Source organism: Rhinopithecus roxellana, chromosome 8 (genome assembly GCF_007565055.1).
Source record: "Rhinopithecus roxellana isolate Shanxi Qingling chromosome 8, ASM756505v1, whole genome shotgun sequence".
NCBI lineage: Eukaryota > Metazoa > Chordata > Mammalia > Primates > Cercopithecidae > Rhinopithecus > Rhinopithecus roxellana.
The window spans coordinates 6,617,736-6,632,744 of NC_044556.1; the positions used below are offsets into that span (position 1 = coordinate 6,617,736).

A 15,009-nucleotide genomic window follows, 5' to 3' on the forward strand; every position below is an offset into this window, starting at 1 on the left:
GGAGGCTGAGGCAGGAGAATGGCGTGAACCCAGGAGGTGGAGCTTGCAGTGAGCCGAGATTGCACCACTGCACTCCAGCCTGGGAGAAAGAGCGAGACTCCGTCTCAAAAAAAAAAAAAGAAAGACCACGATTGAGAGATTGAGAGAAAGAGACTGACAGAGACACTCTGGAAGAAACAGACCAAAAAATTTGACATAGAACAGAAAAAAGGCAAAAAAAAAAAAAAAAATAGCACCAGGTCAGGTATGGTAGTTCATGCCTATAATATCAGTGCTTTGGGAGGCTGAGGCAGAAGGATGGTTTGAAGCCAGGAGTTCGAGACCAGCCTGGGAAACATAGTGAGACCCTGTCTCTACAAAAGACAAAAAGAAAAAGGAAAAAAGAAAAATAACTATCACCAGCAAAGACTATATAAAGTAAAATTTAATTTAGACAAAAATTTCAGTCTATAGATTGGAGAAGACGGACGGGGTAGAAATAATGAAATTCACAACGGCAGATGTTTAGTGGTAAAATCTTTTAAGAACATCAGCAACAAAGACAGACTGAATATTTATAAAAGAAAAGAAAATGATCCCGATGAAAATAATTTTACTGGCCAGGCGCAGTGGCTCACACCTGTAATCCCAGCTATTTGGGAGGCTGAGGTGGGTGGATCATTTGAGGTCAGGAGTTTGAGACCAGCCTGGCCAATATGGTGAAACCCCTTCTCTATTAATATTACAAAAATGAGCCAGGTGTGGTGGTGCACACCTGTAATCCCAGCTACTCAGGAGGCTGAGCAGAAGAATCACTTTAACCCAGGAGGCGGAGGTTGCAGTGAGCCAAGATCATGCCACTGCACTCTAACCTGGTCAACAGTAGTTTAATTTTAGTAAAATAAGCCAGGCGTGGTGGCTCACGCCTGTAATCTCAACACTTTGGCAAGCCGAGGCAGGTGGATCACAAGGTCAGGAGTTCAAGACCAGCCTGACCAACATGGCGAAACCCCGTCTCTACTACAAATACAAAAAATTAGCCGAGTGTGGTGGTGCACACCTGTAATCCCAGCAACTCAGGAGACTGAGGCAGGAGAATCACTTGAACCCAGGAGGCAGAGGTTGCAGTGAGTCGAGATTGCTCCACTGCACTCTAGTCTGGGCAACAGAGCTACTTATCTCAAAAAAAGTAAAAAATTTAGTAAAATGAAAATAGAAGAAAAGGCCAGGTGCAGTGGCTCACAACTGTAATCCCAGCACTTTGGGAGGCCAAGATGGTGGATCACCTGAGTGAGGTTAGGAGTTCAAGACCAGCCTGGTCAACATGGGGAAACACCGTCTCTACTAAAAATACAAAATAAGCTGGGCATGGTAACGTGCCTGTAATCCCAGCTACCTGGGAGGCTAAGGCAGGAGACTTGCTCAAACCTGGGAGGCAGAGGTTGCAGTGAGCTGAGATTGTGTCACTGCACTCCAGCCTGGGGGACAAAGTGAGACTCTGAGAAAAAAAAGAAAGAAAAGAAAAGAAAGGGAAAATAGAAGAAAAATAGCCAACAGTTTAACTGTGCTGTATTTATTTATTTATTTATTTTTGAGATGGAGTCTCGCTCTGTCGCCCGGGCTGGAGTGCAGTGGCCGGATCTCAGCTCACTGCAAGCTCCGCCTCCCGGGTTTACGCCATTCTCCTGCCTCAGCCTCCCGAGTAGCTGGGACTACAGGCGCCCGCCACCTCGCCCGGCTAGTTTTTTGTATTTTTTTAGTAGAGACGGGGTTTCACCGTGTTAGCCAGGATGGTCTCGATCTCCTGACCTCGTGATCCGCCCGTCTCGGCCTCCCACAGTGCTGGGATTACAGGCTTGAGCCACCGCGCCCGGCCTAACTGTGCTATATTTAAAAAGTAATCAAGAAATTAAATTAGCTTCGTGGAGTTGGAGCCTTTCTCAACCAAAAATGTCTTTTATATTGGGATGAATCTTTTTATTTATTTATTTTTTTAGATAGAGTCTCGCTCTGTCACCCAGGCTAAAGTGGAATGGTGCGATCTTGGCTCACTGCAACCTCCACCTTCCTGGTTCAAGCAATTCTCCTGCCTCAGCCTCCCAAGTAGCTGGGATTACAGGTGCCCGCCATCATACCCGGCTAATTTTGTGTTTTTAGTAGAGATGGGTTTTCACCCTGTTGGCCAGGCTGCTCTCCTGACCTCAAGTGATCCGCCCACCTCAGCTACCAAAGTGCTGGGATTATAGGCATGAGCCACTGCGCCCGGCCCCTATTTTGATTTTCTTAGGAACATGGTTCGGGCCAACCTCAAACATTGTATCTGGCTGTTGGCCTTTGTGGCCCAGCATCCTAAGTATATTACAATAGTTTGCTGGGACGGCTGAAACAAAGTACCACAAACTCCATGGCTTAACACAACAGAAATTTATTCTCTCACAGTTCTGCAGGTCAGAAGTCCAAAATCAAGGTGCTGGCATGGCCATACTCCCTAAAGGCTTTAAAGAAGAATCTGAGGCTGGGCACGCTGGCTCATGCCTGTAATCCCAGCACTTTGGGAGGCCAAGGTGGGCGGATCATGAGGTCAGGAGATTGAAACCATCCTGGCTAACACGGTGAAACCCGTCTCTACTAAAAAAACACACAAAAATTAGCTGGGCTTGGTGGCGGGCGCCTGTAGTCCCAGTTACTCGGGAGGCTGAGGCAGGAGAATGGCGTGAAGCCGGGAGACGGAACTTGCAGTGAGCCAAGATCACGCCACTGCACTCCAGTCTGGGCAACAGAGCAAGACTCCATCTCAAAAAAAAAAAAAAGAAGAAGAAGGAGAAGGAGGAGGAGGAGGAGGAGGAGGAGGAGGGGGAAGGGGAGGGGGAGGAGAAGGAGAAGGAGACGAAGAAGAATCTGAAGCTTGGCAAGCTGGCTCACGCCTGTAATCCCAGCACTTTCGGAGGTCAAGGCTGGTGCACTGCTTGAGCCCAGGAGTTCCAGACCAGCCTGGGCAACATGGCAAAACCCCATCTCTACCAAAAAAAAAAAAAAAAAAAAAAAGATACAAGAATTAGCCAGGCATGGTGGCATGTGCTTTTTAGTTCCAGCTACTTGAGCCCCTGAGGTGGGAGGATCCCTAGAGCCCGGGAGCCGAGATCACACCACTGCACTCCAGCCTGGGCAACAGAGACCTCGTCTCTGAAAAAATGAAAACTACTTGGGTCAGCAGAGTGAGCAGCAAGGCTCTTAGCAGCAATGTGCTATCTATGGACTTGTGAAAGCACTCTGGGTGAAGTGCTAATTTTCCTAAATAAAGCCCAATTTTGTGTGTGTATGTATGTGTGTATATATGTGTATAGACATAGATATATAGATTTTTTGTTTCTTTCCTGAGACAGGGTCTCACTCTGTCTCCCAGGCTGAAGTGCAGTGGCACAATCACAGCTCCCAGCAGCCTCAACCTCCTGGGCTCAAAGAATCCTCCCACCTCAGCCTCCGGAGCAGCTGGGACTACACATGCATGCCACCACCCTCGGCTAATTTTTGTTTATTTTTTGTACAGACGGGTTCTTTCTATGTTGCCCAGGCTGGTCTTGAACTCCTGGGCTCAACGACGCTCCCATCTTAGCCTCCGAAAGTGTTGGGATTAGAGGCATGAGCCTTCACACCGGCCTGTATTTGCATTATTTCCCATCTTCACTAATTGGCAATATTGTCCCTTTGATCACAGTTTCTCTTTGAATTAGGATGTTTCTCAAGCATCTGTCCTATTCCAGTTAATCGTTCTATTCTCTGACACGCATGCTACTGTTTTTATTACTATAGATTTACAGCATTTTAATATCCAGTGGGCTCCTCACCTTGTTCACCTGCTGTTATTCCAAATGAGTAGACATTCCTCTCAGAGTTTGCACTTTCACTTGCTGTAATGTAACTCATTCTCTAAGTCCCCTCTGGGCCTAGACTCTTACAACACAAAACCTTTTCTCTGCTTTCTGCAAAAGCTTCCTTTCTGGGCCTGCCACAGATGGTTGTGCAGGTTGTACACTGCCCAACCACACAGTTGCCAGTCACATCACAGTCCTACAAATCAGATTTTCTTTTTTTTTTTTTTTTTCACATGGAGTTTCATTCTTTCCTTTTACTGGGGGGTGGGGAAGTGGGGGACTGAGTCTCGCTCTGTTGCCCAGGCTGGAATGCAGTGGCACAATCTCCACTCACTGCAACCACCACCTCCCAGGTTCAAGTGATTCTCCTGCCTCAGCCTCCCAAGTAGCTGGGATGACAGGCGTGAGCCAGCACAGCCGGCTAATTTTTACATTACTAGTAGAGATGGGGTTTCACCATGTTGGCCAGGCTGGTCTCAAACTCTTGACCTCAGGTGATCTGCCCACCTCGGCCTCCCAAAGTGCTGGGATTACAGGCGGGAGCTACTGCGCCTGGCCAGATTTTCATATTTACTGTATTTTATTGGTTTTCCAAGATGTACACTGGTTCCTATTTTTACCATCTCTGACACGGGGGTGTACCTCAAAGATGGTGTACACTATCTCTAGTAACAGTGTGAGAAACCATGACGTTATACTGTTTCCGGCAAGAGCACACAGGTAGTAAGTGGCACAGCTGTGATCTGAAGCTAGTGACCCACTGTTATCATGTAATGCAGAAGTGTGTACCCCACATGGGGAGAGACCCACGGGGAGGTCCGGTCATTTGGAGGAAGATAAAAAATTTTGCCAGCCTGGGCAACGTGGCAAGACCACATCACTACAAAATTAGCTGGGCACGGTGGCTCACAGCTGTAGTCCCAGCTACTCAGGAGGGAGAGGTGGGAGGATCACTTGAACCCAAGAGGTTGAAGCTGCAGTGAGCTGTGACTGCGCCACCACACTCCAGTCTGGACGACGGAGCGAGACCCTGTCTGTTTCTTTTTTTCTTTTTTTGAGATGAAGTTTTGCTCTCGTTGCCCAGGTTGGAGTGCAATGGCACGATCTCGGCTCACTGCAACCTCCACCTCCCAGATTCAAGTGATTCTCCTGCCTTGGCCTCCTGAGTAGCTGGGATTACAGGCATGCGCCACAGTGCCCGGCTAATTTAGTATTTTTAGTATAGATGGGGTTTCTCCATGTTTATCAGGCTGATCTCAAACTCCTGACCTCAGGTGATCCTCCCACCTCAGCCTCCCAAAGTGCTGGGATTACAGGCGTGAGTCACCAGTTTGTTTTTGCTTTTGTTTTTTTGTTTCGTTTTTTTGAGATGAAGTTTCGCTCTTGGTGCCCAGGCTGGGGTGCAATGGTGTGATTTCAGCTTACTGTAACCTCCGCCTCCCGGGTTCAAGTGATTCTCCTGCCTCAGGCTTCTGAGTAGCTGGGATTACAGGCGTCTACCACAACGCTCGGTTAATTTTTTGCATTTTTAGTAGAGATGGGGTTTCACCATGTTGGTCAGACGCGTCTCGAACTCCTGACCTCAGGTGATCCACCCGCCTTGGCCTCCCGAAGTGCTAGGACTACAGGCATGAGCCAATGCACCCGGCCCCTTTTTCTTCTTTTCTTTTTCAATAAGTGTCACTACAAAGACCCCGCCTCTTAAAAAAAAAATTAGCACGTCTGTGGGGATGGGTGAGCAAAAGCGTGTGAGTAGGGCAAGCCCAGGGAAAACCCGGAACTGCAGGCCCTGGGGAGACACCAGGATTCACCCTTGCCCCACCCCCCGACCAGCTTTTCCTCCTGGAGGAGGTGCGAGAGCGAAAGTTCGACGGCTTTGCCCGAACCATCCAGAAGGCCTGGCGGCGCCACGTGGCTGTCCGGAAGTATGAGGAGATGCGGGAGGAAGGTGAGAGGCTTTGGGTAAACAGCGCAGGGTTGGGGCGCAAGGACCTGGAGGAGCTGCGTCAGGAGCTCTGCCCTCCACCCTCTGTCCCCGCAGCTTCCAACATCCTGCTGAACAAGAAGGAGCGAAGGCGCAACAGCATCAACCGGAACTTCGTCGGGGACTACCTGGGGCTGGAGGAGCGGCCCGAGCTGCGTCAGTTCCTGGGCAAGAGGGAGCGGGTGGACTTCGCCGACTCGGTCACCAAGTACGACCGCCGCTTCAAGGTGAGGCACTAGTGGGTGGGCACGGTAAGACCCTGGCTACAGCCTGGCACCCTCATCTGGCCCAGATGCACCTGCCCACAGCCAGATATCCCCCAGCCTAGATCCATCTGTTCCATCACAGGTACACCCTCACCTGGCCCACATGCACCTGCCCACAGGCTTAGATCCCCCAGACTAGATCCATCTGTTCCATCACAAGTATACCCTCATATGGCATAGACATATCTGCCCACAGGTATACACTCAAGTATGGCAGACACAGCTGTCCATCAAACATGCACTTGTAGCCCAGACACACCTGTCAGATACACCCCTGGCCAGATGCATCTCTCCACAATCACACATTCATTCACCTTGTCCAGAAGCCCCGACCTTCGCCTATCCTAGACATGCCCATCCATTAGGTACACTCTCCCTTCAACCTGGAAATTAGATATACCTTCACCTGGCCCAGATACACCTGTCCACAGGTACACCCTCACCTGGCCCAGGGAGCCTAGTCCATAGGTACGTGCCGTCTACAGAGATACACCACCTGACTGGTGCACTCATGCTTGGGATAGACAGCTGGGCACCTCCACCAACAGACACATCCTCTTCTTCCCCAGACAGCCCTAAACCTAGGTGTACTCTAATCACCTAGCCTGGACTCTCCTGTCCAGAAGTACACCAGACTTGGCCTGTTTACCCTCACCTGTACCTGGGCAGGCCAGGTACACACTCACTTCACCCACATCTCATGTCCCAGAGAGTCACCTAACCCAGTAACTCACCCTTACCCACCTTAGAGAGGCCTATGTGTGGCAGGTACACACTGAGATAACCTATAAACCATCTTTACCTGGATGGATATTCTCATATGGCCTGGACACCCTCACCTACCTTGGACAAGTTTTATGTGGCAGTTGCCTCCTCACATGATCTGTACAGCCTCACACATCAGACATACAGTGTTGGGTGTCTTCACCTGATCCACACACCTGCTTTGGACAGGTCTCTGTGGCAGGGATGACACACAGTGTTGGGTGTCCTCACCTGATCCACACACCTGCTTTGGACAGGTCTATGTGGCAGGGATGACATACAGTGTTGGGTGTCCTCACCTGATCCACACACCTGCTTTGGACAGGTCTATGTGGCAGGGATGACATACAGTGTTGGGTGTCCTCACCTGATCCACACACCTGCTTTGGACAGGTCTATGTGGCAGGTATGCCCTCTCAGGTGACCTGTATACCATCACCTGAAATGTTTTCACCGAGACAGGTATCCCCACTAGACCCAGAGAACTCTGAGCGCAGGCCAGCTCAACCGGCTTGCACCTGCCTTCCTGTACAACTCATAGAGTTCAGATACGCACCTGCTCACTTCCCCTCATGATCCAGATACTCCTATTTACCTGACTTGTACGCCCTCACCTGAACCATAATACCTTCACCTGAGCTGGCTACAGTCACATGACCCAAGCACTTTCGCCTGGTCTAAGTGCTCTCATCTGGCCTGGGCGCCCATGTCCAGCAGCTGCCTTACCTACCCAGCACCTGTTCACTGACCCAAACACCCTTTTCTAGGCAACCAACCAACCAACCCATTCCCACCTGACCTCTTTCTGTTTTTGTTGTTGTTTGATTGGTTTTTTGTTTGTTTGAGATGCAGTTTTGCTCTTTTGTGTGTATGAGTCAGAATCTTGTTCTGTCACCCAGGCTGGAGGGCAGTGGCACAACCTCGGCTCACTGCAACTTCTGCCTCCTGGGCTCAAGCAATTCTCCTGCCTCAGCCTCCCAAGTAGCTGGGACTACAGGCGCGTGACACCACACCCGGCTAATTTTTTGTGTTTTTAGTAGAGATGGGGTTTCATGGTGTTAGCCAGGATGGTCTCGATCTCTTGACCTCGTGATCCACCCACCTCAGCCTCCCAAAGTGCTGGGATTACAGGCGTGTGTCACCATGCCCAATCTGTTTTATTTGTTTGTTTTTGAGACGGAGTCTCGCTCTGTCGCCCGGGCTGGAGTGCAGTGGCCGGATCTCAGCTCACTGCAAGCTCCGCCTCCCGGGTTTACGCCATTCTCCTGCCTCAGCCTCCCAAGTAGCTGGGACTACAGACGCCTGCCACCTCGCCCGGCTAGTTGTTTTTTTTTTTGTATTTTTTAGTAGAGACGGGGTTTCACCGTGTTAGCCAGGATGGTCTCAATCTCCTGACCTCGTGATCCGCCCATCTCGGCCTTCCAAAGTGCTGGGATTACAGGCTTGAGCCACCGCGCCCGGCCCTTCTGTTTCTTATATAACAACTCATGGCCAGGCGTGGTGGCGCACACCTGTAATCCCAAACCTTTGGGAGGCTAAGGAGGACAGTCTACTTGAACTCAGGAGTTCAAGACCAGCCTGGGCAACAGGGCAAAACCCTGATTCTACAAAAAATACCAAAATTAGCTGGGCATGGTGGTGTGCACCTGTGGTCCCAGCTACTCAGGAGGCTGAGGCAGGTGGATCACTCAAGCCCAGGAGGGGGAGGTTGCAGTGAGTTATGATGGCACCACTGCACTCCAGCCTGGGCTACAGAGTTAGACCCTGTCTACAAAACAAACAGACGACTCATACACCTTCACCTGGAGATATCCCACCCTCCTCACCTGACCTGCCAGCACCACCCCTCTGCCTGGGGTGGGCCCTCTGTGGCCAGGCTAGCCCAGATGCAGACACCGGCCTCTAATCCTGCATCCCCGCAGCCCATCAAGCGGGACTTGATCCTGACGCCCAAGTGTGTGTATGTGATTGGGCGAGAGAAGGTGAAGAAGGGACCCGAGAAGGGCCAGGTGCGTGAAGTCTTGAAGAAGAAGCTGGACATCCAGGCTCTGCGGGGAGTCTCCCTCAGGTGAAGCCAGGTCCCTACCTGCCACACAGTCACTCGAATCTGTCCCCTGGCTGCCCTCATTCCAGTGACCCCGTCTGTTACCCTGACAATCTTACCTGGTGCCATGCCTGTAGCCCTCTCTTGGCCCCACCTGTCATGTTCACCTGCCCCCTATGCTCATGATCCTTAGATGCCAAAAAGCTTCTGTCCTGCACCTTACCCTCTTACTAGACCTCACCTGGCCCTCTTCTGTCACCACCTCTCCCACTCCTTGCCACATCCCTCTTTTTCTCCTACCTGGTCACCCCTGACTTGGCCCTTAGCTGACCCTTCCCTAAATCCACCTTCAGCCACCTTCACCTGTCACTCTCACCTGTCGCCCTCACCTGTGTCCCACCTGACCCTCTCACCCGCCCCTCCCCAGCACGCGACAGGACGACTTCTTCATCCTCCAAGAGGACGCCGTCGACAGCTTCCTGGAGAGCGTCTTCAAGACCGAGTTCGTCAGCCTTCTGTGCAAGCGCTTCGAGGAGGCGACGCGGAGGCCCCTGCCCCTCACCTTCAGCGACACGTACGGCACCGCCAACCCCAGCACCATCTCGGGGTGGCCTCGGCGCGGCGCACCCTCTCCCGCTCCACCTACCCTGCCGAACTGCGCCTCGGCCCCAGCCCCGCCCCTGCCCTGGAACAGCGAGGGTGGGATGGGGCGGGAGACCCCGGCCTGCGCCCCCAAGCTTTCTTCCTTCCCCACAGACTACAGTTCCGGGTGAAGAAGGAGGGCTGGGGCGGTGGCGGCACCCGCAGCGTGACCTTCTCCCGCGGCTCCGGCGACTTGGCGGTGCTCAAGGTTGGCGGTCGGACCCTCACCGTCAGCGTTGGTGATGGGCTGCCCAAGAGCTCCAGTGAGTCTGCGCGGAACTAGGGCAGAGGAGGCGGGGCAAGAGAGCGGACCAATGAAGGCTTCAGGGACAGGGAGAGGGCGGGGCCAGCGAGACTAGTTAAGAGTGGACGAAGGCCAGGAAGGGGAGGGTCTAGAGGGAGAGAGAAAGAGAATTTTTTGAGGTTTTTGAGGTTTTTTTTTTTTTTTTTTTTTTTTTGAGACAGTCTCGCTCTGTCGCCCAGGCTGGAGTGCAGTGGCCGAATCTCAGCTCACTGCAAGCTCCGCCTCCCGGGTTTACGCCATTCTCCTGCCTCAGCCTCCCAAGTAACTGGGACTACTGGCGCCCGCCTCGTCGCCCGGCTAGTTTTTTGTAGTTTTTAGTAGAGACGGGATTTCACCGTGTTCGCGAGGATGGTCTCGATCGCCTGATCTCGTGATCCGCCCGTCTCGGCCTCCCAAAGTGCTGAGATTACAGGCTTGAGCCACCGCGCCTGGCCTTTTTTTTTTTTTTTTTTTTGAGACGGAGTCTCATTCTGTTCTGTCGCCCAGGCTGGGTGCAGTGGCACGATCTTGGCTCACCGCAACCTCCGCCACCCGGTTCAAGCGATTCTCTTGCCTCAGCCTCCCGAGTAGCCGGGATTACAAGCGCCTGCCACCGCGCCCAGCTAATTTTTGTGGTTTTAGTAGAGACGGGGTTTCACCATCTTGGCCAGGATGGTCTTGAACTCCTGACCTCATGATCCACCCGCCTCGGCTTCCCAAAGTGCTGGGATTACAGGCGTGAGCCACCGCCCCGGGCCAGAGAGAGACTTTTAAAGAAAGGCTGCAACCCATGAGTGGGCGTGAAATGTGGAGGCGGGACGTGACCATGGAAGAAACCAATCAAAACAGTGGGGCGGAGCCAGCAGGATGGACCAGAGTGGGCAACAGCAAGGAAGGGGCGGGTCTAGAGAGAGAGAGAGAGAAAGGCTGTTAAGGAGAAGACATGACCAATGCGGGGGCGAGAAATGTAGAGGGGTGTGGCCAGAGCGGCAACCCTGGAACCTGGTAGCGATGAAGGAATGTCCTAAAGTGGGCGGGCCCAAAGAGCAAGGCCAGTGACATGTGGGGCACTTGGGGGCGAGGCCAATTAATGGGCGGAGCCACTGTACCTGTACCTAAGGGGCGATGCTAATGGGAGAGTCTGAGGGGGCGGGGTGCGGCGTACCCTCAGAATGGACTAGACTTGTGGGCGGGGCAAAGAGCGTGGTCTATCACTCAAATCCCTGACACTCTTCTTTCAGAGCCTACGCGGAAGGGAATGGCCAAGGGAAGACCTCGGAGGTCGTCCCAGGCCCCTACCCGGGCGGCCCCTACCCGGGCGGCCCCTGGGCCCCCGAGAGGTGAGGAGCTGCGTCCCTTGCTATCTTCCCTTGTCTTTTGTGGGTCCCATGGCCTAAACCAGACCTTCAGCAAACGAAATCTAACAAATACAGTTTACCACTTACTTCTCTGTCCAGAACTCTCGATAGCACCACGTCTCCCATAGAATAAAGGCTAAACTTAGTTTGGCATTCAGAGCCCTTCAAAACCCAAACGCAGCTAACTACTGACATCTTCTCTCCTCCTACCCTACACTCCTGCCCTGCAAACTACATCTGTTTGTTTTTTGAGATGGAGTCTCCCTCTGTCGCCCAGGCTGGAGTGCAGTGGCACTATCTCGACTCAGTGCAAGCTCCGCCTCCCAGGTTCATGCCATTCTCCTGCCTCAGCCTCCGGAATAGCTGGAACTACAGGTGCCCGCCACCATGCCCAGCTAATTTTTTTTATTTGTTAAGACGGGTTTTCACCGTGTTAGCCAGGATGGTCTCGATCTCCTGACCTCATGAGCCTCCCGCCTTGGCCTCCCAAAGTGCTGGGATTACAGGCATGAGCCACAGTGCCCAGCCTCTTTCTTTGTTTTTTTGTTTTTTTGAGACGCAGTCCAACTCTTGTCTCCCAGGCTGGGGTGCAGTGGCAAAATCTCGGCTCACTGCAACCTCCGCCTCTTGGATTCAAGAGATTCTCCTGCCTCAGCCTCCTGAGTAGCTGGGATTACAGGCATGCACCACCACACCCAGCTAATTTTTTTTTTATCTTTAGTAGAGACAGGGTTTCACCATGTTGGCCAGGCTGGTCTTGAACTCCTGACCTCGTGATCCACCCACCTAGGCCTCCCAAAGTGCTGGGATTACAGGTGTGAGCCACCGCACCTGGCCTTTTCTTTTCTTTTCTTTTGAGACTGAGTCTCGCTGTGTTGCCCAGGCTGGAGTGCAGTGGCGTAATCTCGGCTCACTGTAACCGCCACCTCCCGGGTTGAAGCAGTTCTCCTGCCTCAGCCTCCCAAGTAGCTGGGACTACAGGCGTGCACCACCATGCCTGGCTAATTTTTGTATTTTTAGTAGAGATGGAGTTTCATTATGTTGGCCAGACTTGTCACGAACTCCTGACCTCATGATCTGCCCACCTTGACCTCCCAAAGTGCTAGGATCACAGACTTGAGCCACTGTGCCTGACCTAAAAATTCTTTTTAAATTAGCTGGGCAAGGTGGTGTGTGCCTATAGTCCCAGCTATTTAGGAGGCTGAGGGGGAGGATAGCATGTGAGCCTTGGAGTTGGAGGCTGCAATGAGCTATGATCTCACCACTGCACTCCAACCTGGGCCACAGAGCAAAACCTCTCTCTAAATAAATAAAAAATAAATAAGGCCAAGTGCAGTGGCTCATGCCTATAAAACCAGCATGTTGGGAGGCTGAAGTGGGAGGATTGCTTGAGGCCAGGTGTTTGAGACCAGCCTGGTCAACATAGTGAGACCCCATCTCTACCTTAAAAATTATAAAAATCAACTGGGCATAGTGGAGCATACCTGTAGTCCCAGCTGCCCCTAAGAGGAGGCTAAGGAGGGAGGATTGATTGAGCCCAGGACATCAGAGTTGCAGTGAGCTACGATTGTACCACTGCACTCCAGCCTGGGCAAGAGTGAGACCATGTCTCAAAATAAACAAATAAAAGTAAAAAATAATTTTAAAATTATTTTTTAAAAAGCCTCTGTTGGCCAGGCACGGTGGCGCACACCCGTAATCCCAGCACTTTGGGAGGCCGAGGTGGGCCGATCATGAGGTCGGGAGATCGAGACCATCCTGGCAAACATGGTGAAACCCCATCTCTACTAAAAATACAAAAAAATTAGCTGGGCGTGGTGGTGGGCGCTTGTAGTCCCAGCTATTCTGGAGGCTGAGGCAGGAGAATGGCAAAAACCCGGGAGGCGGAGCTTGCAGTGAGCTGAGTTTGCACCATTGCACTCCAGCCTGGGTGACAGAGCGAGACTCCATCTCAACAACAACAACAACAAAAAAGCCTCTGTCTAGGGCCTCCTAGCCCCAGAGCCCCTCTGTCTATCCCAATCCTTACCACACTGGGTTGAGAGTGTGGCAATCTCCTCCCTCAGACTGGGAACTTGGAGCCAAGTCCTCCTCAAATCCTCCTAGCATCATCCTAATACATGTCTTTATCCTTGCTCCTGCCACAGGCATGGATCGCAATGGGGTGCCCCCCTCTGCCAGAGGGGGCCCCTTGCCCCTGGAGATCATGTCTGGAGGGGGCTCCCACCGGCCTCCCCGGGGCCCTCCGTCCACATCCCTGGGAGCCAGCAGACGACCCCGGGCACAGCTGCCCTCAGAGCACAACACAGAATTCCTCAACGTGCCTGACCAGGGCATGGCCGGGTAGGTTGGGTGGGAGGGCAGCCCCAGGAAGTGGGCACGGGGTAGGGGAGTGTCTGGGGCTGTGACTCAAACCCCCTGTGCCCACAGCATGCAGAGGAAGCGCAGTGTGGGGCAACGGCCAGTGCCTGGTGTGGGCCGACCCAAGCCCCAGCCTCGGACACATGGCCCCAGGTGCCGGGCCCTATACCAATATGTGGGCCAAGATGTGGACGAGCTGAGCTTCAATGTGAACGAGGTCATCGAGATCCTCATGGAAGGTGTGTGTACCAGGGCAGAAGCTGTGGTGAGGGGAGTGGTAAGAACCCTGACATCACCAGGCAGACCCCACCACTGTACACCCTCCCCACGGGAGAACAGAGATAACAGACGGATGAGGTGGCTCATGCCTGTAATCCCAGCACTTTGGGTGGCCGAGGCAGAAGGATCACTTGAGGTCAGGAGTTTGAGACAAGCCTGGGCAACCTAGCAAGACTCCATCTCTACAAAAGATCTACAAAAAAAAAAAAATTTGTAAGAGTGGAAATGGCTGGATGCAGTGGCTCACACCTGTAATCCCAGCATTTTGGGAGGCTGAGGCAGGAGAATGGCTTAAGCCCAGGAGTTCAAGACCAGCCTGGATAACATTAGGGAGACCCCATGAACAAGACAGACAGAGCAGGCATGGAAGCTTTCTCCAAGGCCAGCTAGGGGCACCTCAAGCTTTCCTCTCTCCCACAGATTCCTCGGGCTGGTGGAAGGGCCGGCTTCACGGCCAGGAGGGCCTTTTCCCAGGAAACTACGTGGAGAAGATCTGAGTTGGGCCCTGGGATGCTGCCTTCTCTTTTGCCCGCCTGTCTGCCTGCCTGCCTGCCTGCCTGCCTGGTGGGGAGCCAGGCCCTGCCAGTGAGAGCCTCGTTTACCTGGGCTGCAATGGCCTAAAAGTCCAGTCCTGTGGCCTCCAGTCCTGCCCAGGCCCTGGGTCTGTGAGTCAGTGCTGCAGCCCCCGCCCCTGGGCCCTGGTCTTCCCCCAACATCACACCCGCTGCCCATTCTCCATTTCTGCGTGTGTCAAACGGGACTAACAGCAGAATCTACCTCCCAAGTGCCATGTGATTAAGAAATGAGTCTTGAATCCTGTGCTGTTGACAAAGTGCCAGGCACAGTTGGGGGGAGGGGTCGTTGACAAGTGTGACTTTGCTCATTCTGTCATCACTAAGGCAATAAATGTTTGCCAGGTGAAAGCATGAGTTAACTTACTACGTGCCCAAAAAGAACAGTGTTTTCACAACCCTGTGCGGTAGGAGCTGTGAAGGACCCCATCTTACAGGTGGAACAATGGAGGTTCCAAGAGGTTCCCTGACCCAAGACTGCACAGAGCCATGCTTTGTATTCATATGTGGCCACAAAGCCTGAATTTGTCCCAGTTTGGTCCTGGTGCAGTGGCTCACACCTGTAATCCCAGTGTTTTGGGAGGTGGAGGCAGATGGATCACTT

The 15,009-nt window shown here is 52.6% G+C and overlaps 1 protein-coding gene across 1 annotated transcript in view; it reads left to right on the forward strand.

Annotated features, from left to right (window-relative positions):
* Positions 1-14,756, forward strand: part of MYO1F (myosin IF) — a 58,209-nt gene extending 43,453 nt beyond the window's left edge. The window contains exons 20-28 of the mRNA XM_010388844.2: positions 5,685-5,799; positions 5,893-6,062; positions 8,789-8,934; positions 9,338-9,484; positions 9,667-9,815; positions 11,077-11,175; positions 13,341-13,536; positions 13,624-13,793; positions 14,254-14,756. Of these exons, the coding sequence (XP_010387146.2) occupies positions 5,685-5,799; positions 5,893-6,062; positions 8,789-8,934; positions 9,338-9,484; positions 9,667-9,815; positions 11,077-11,175; positions 13,341-13,536; positions 13,624-13,793; positions 14,254-14,330 (1,269 nt within the window). The 3' untranslated portion in view covers positions 14,331-14,756. The remainder of the gene's footprint in view (positions 1-5,684; positions 5,800-5,892; positions 6,063-8,788; positions 8,935-9,337; positions 9,485-9,666; positions 9,816-11,076; positions 11,176-13,340; positions 13,537-13,623; positions 13,794-14,253) is intronic.
* Positions 14,757-15,009: the final 253 nt, after the last annotated feature.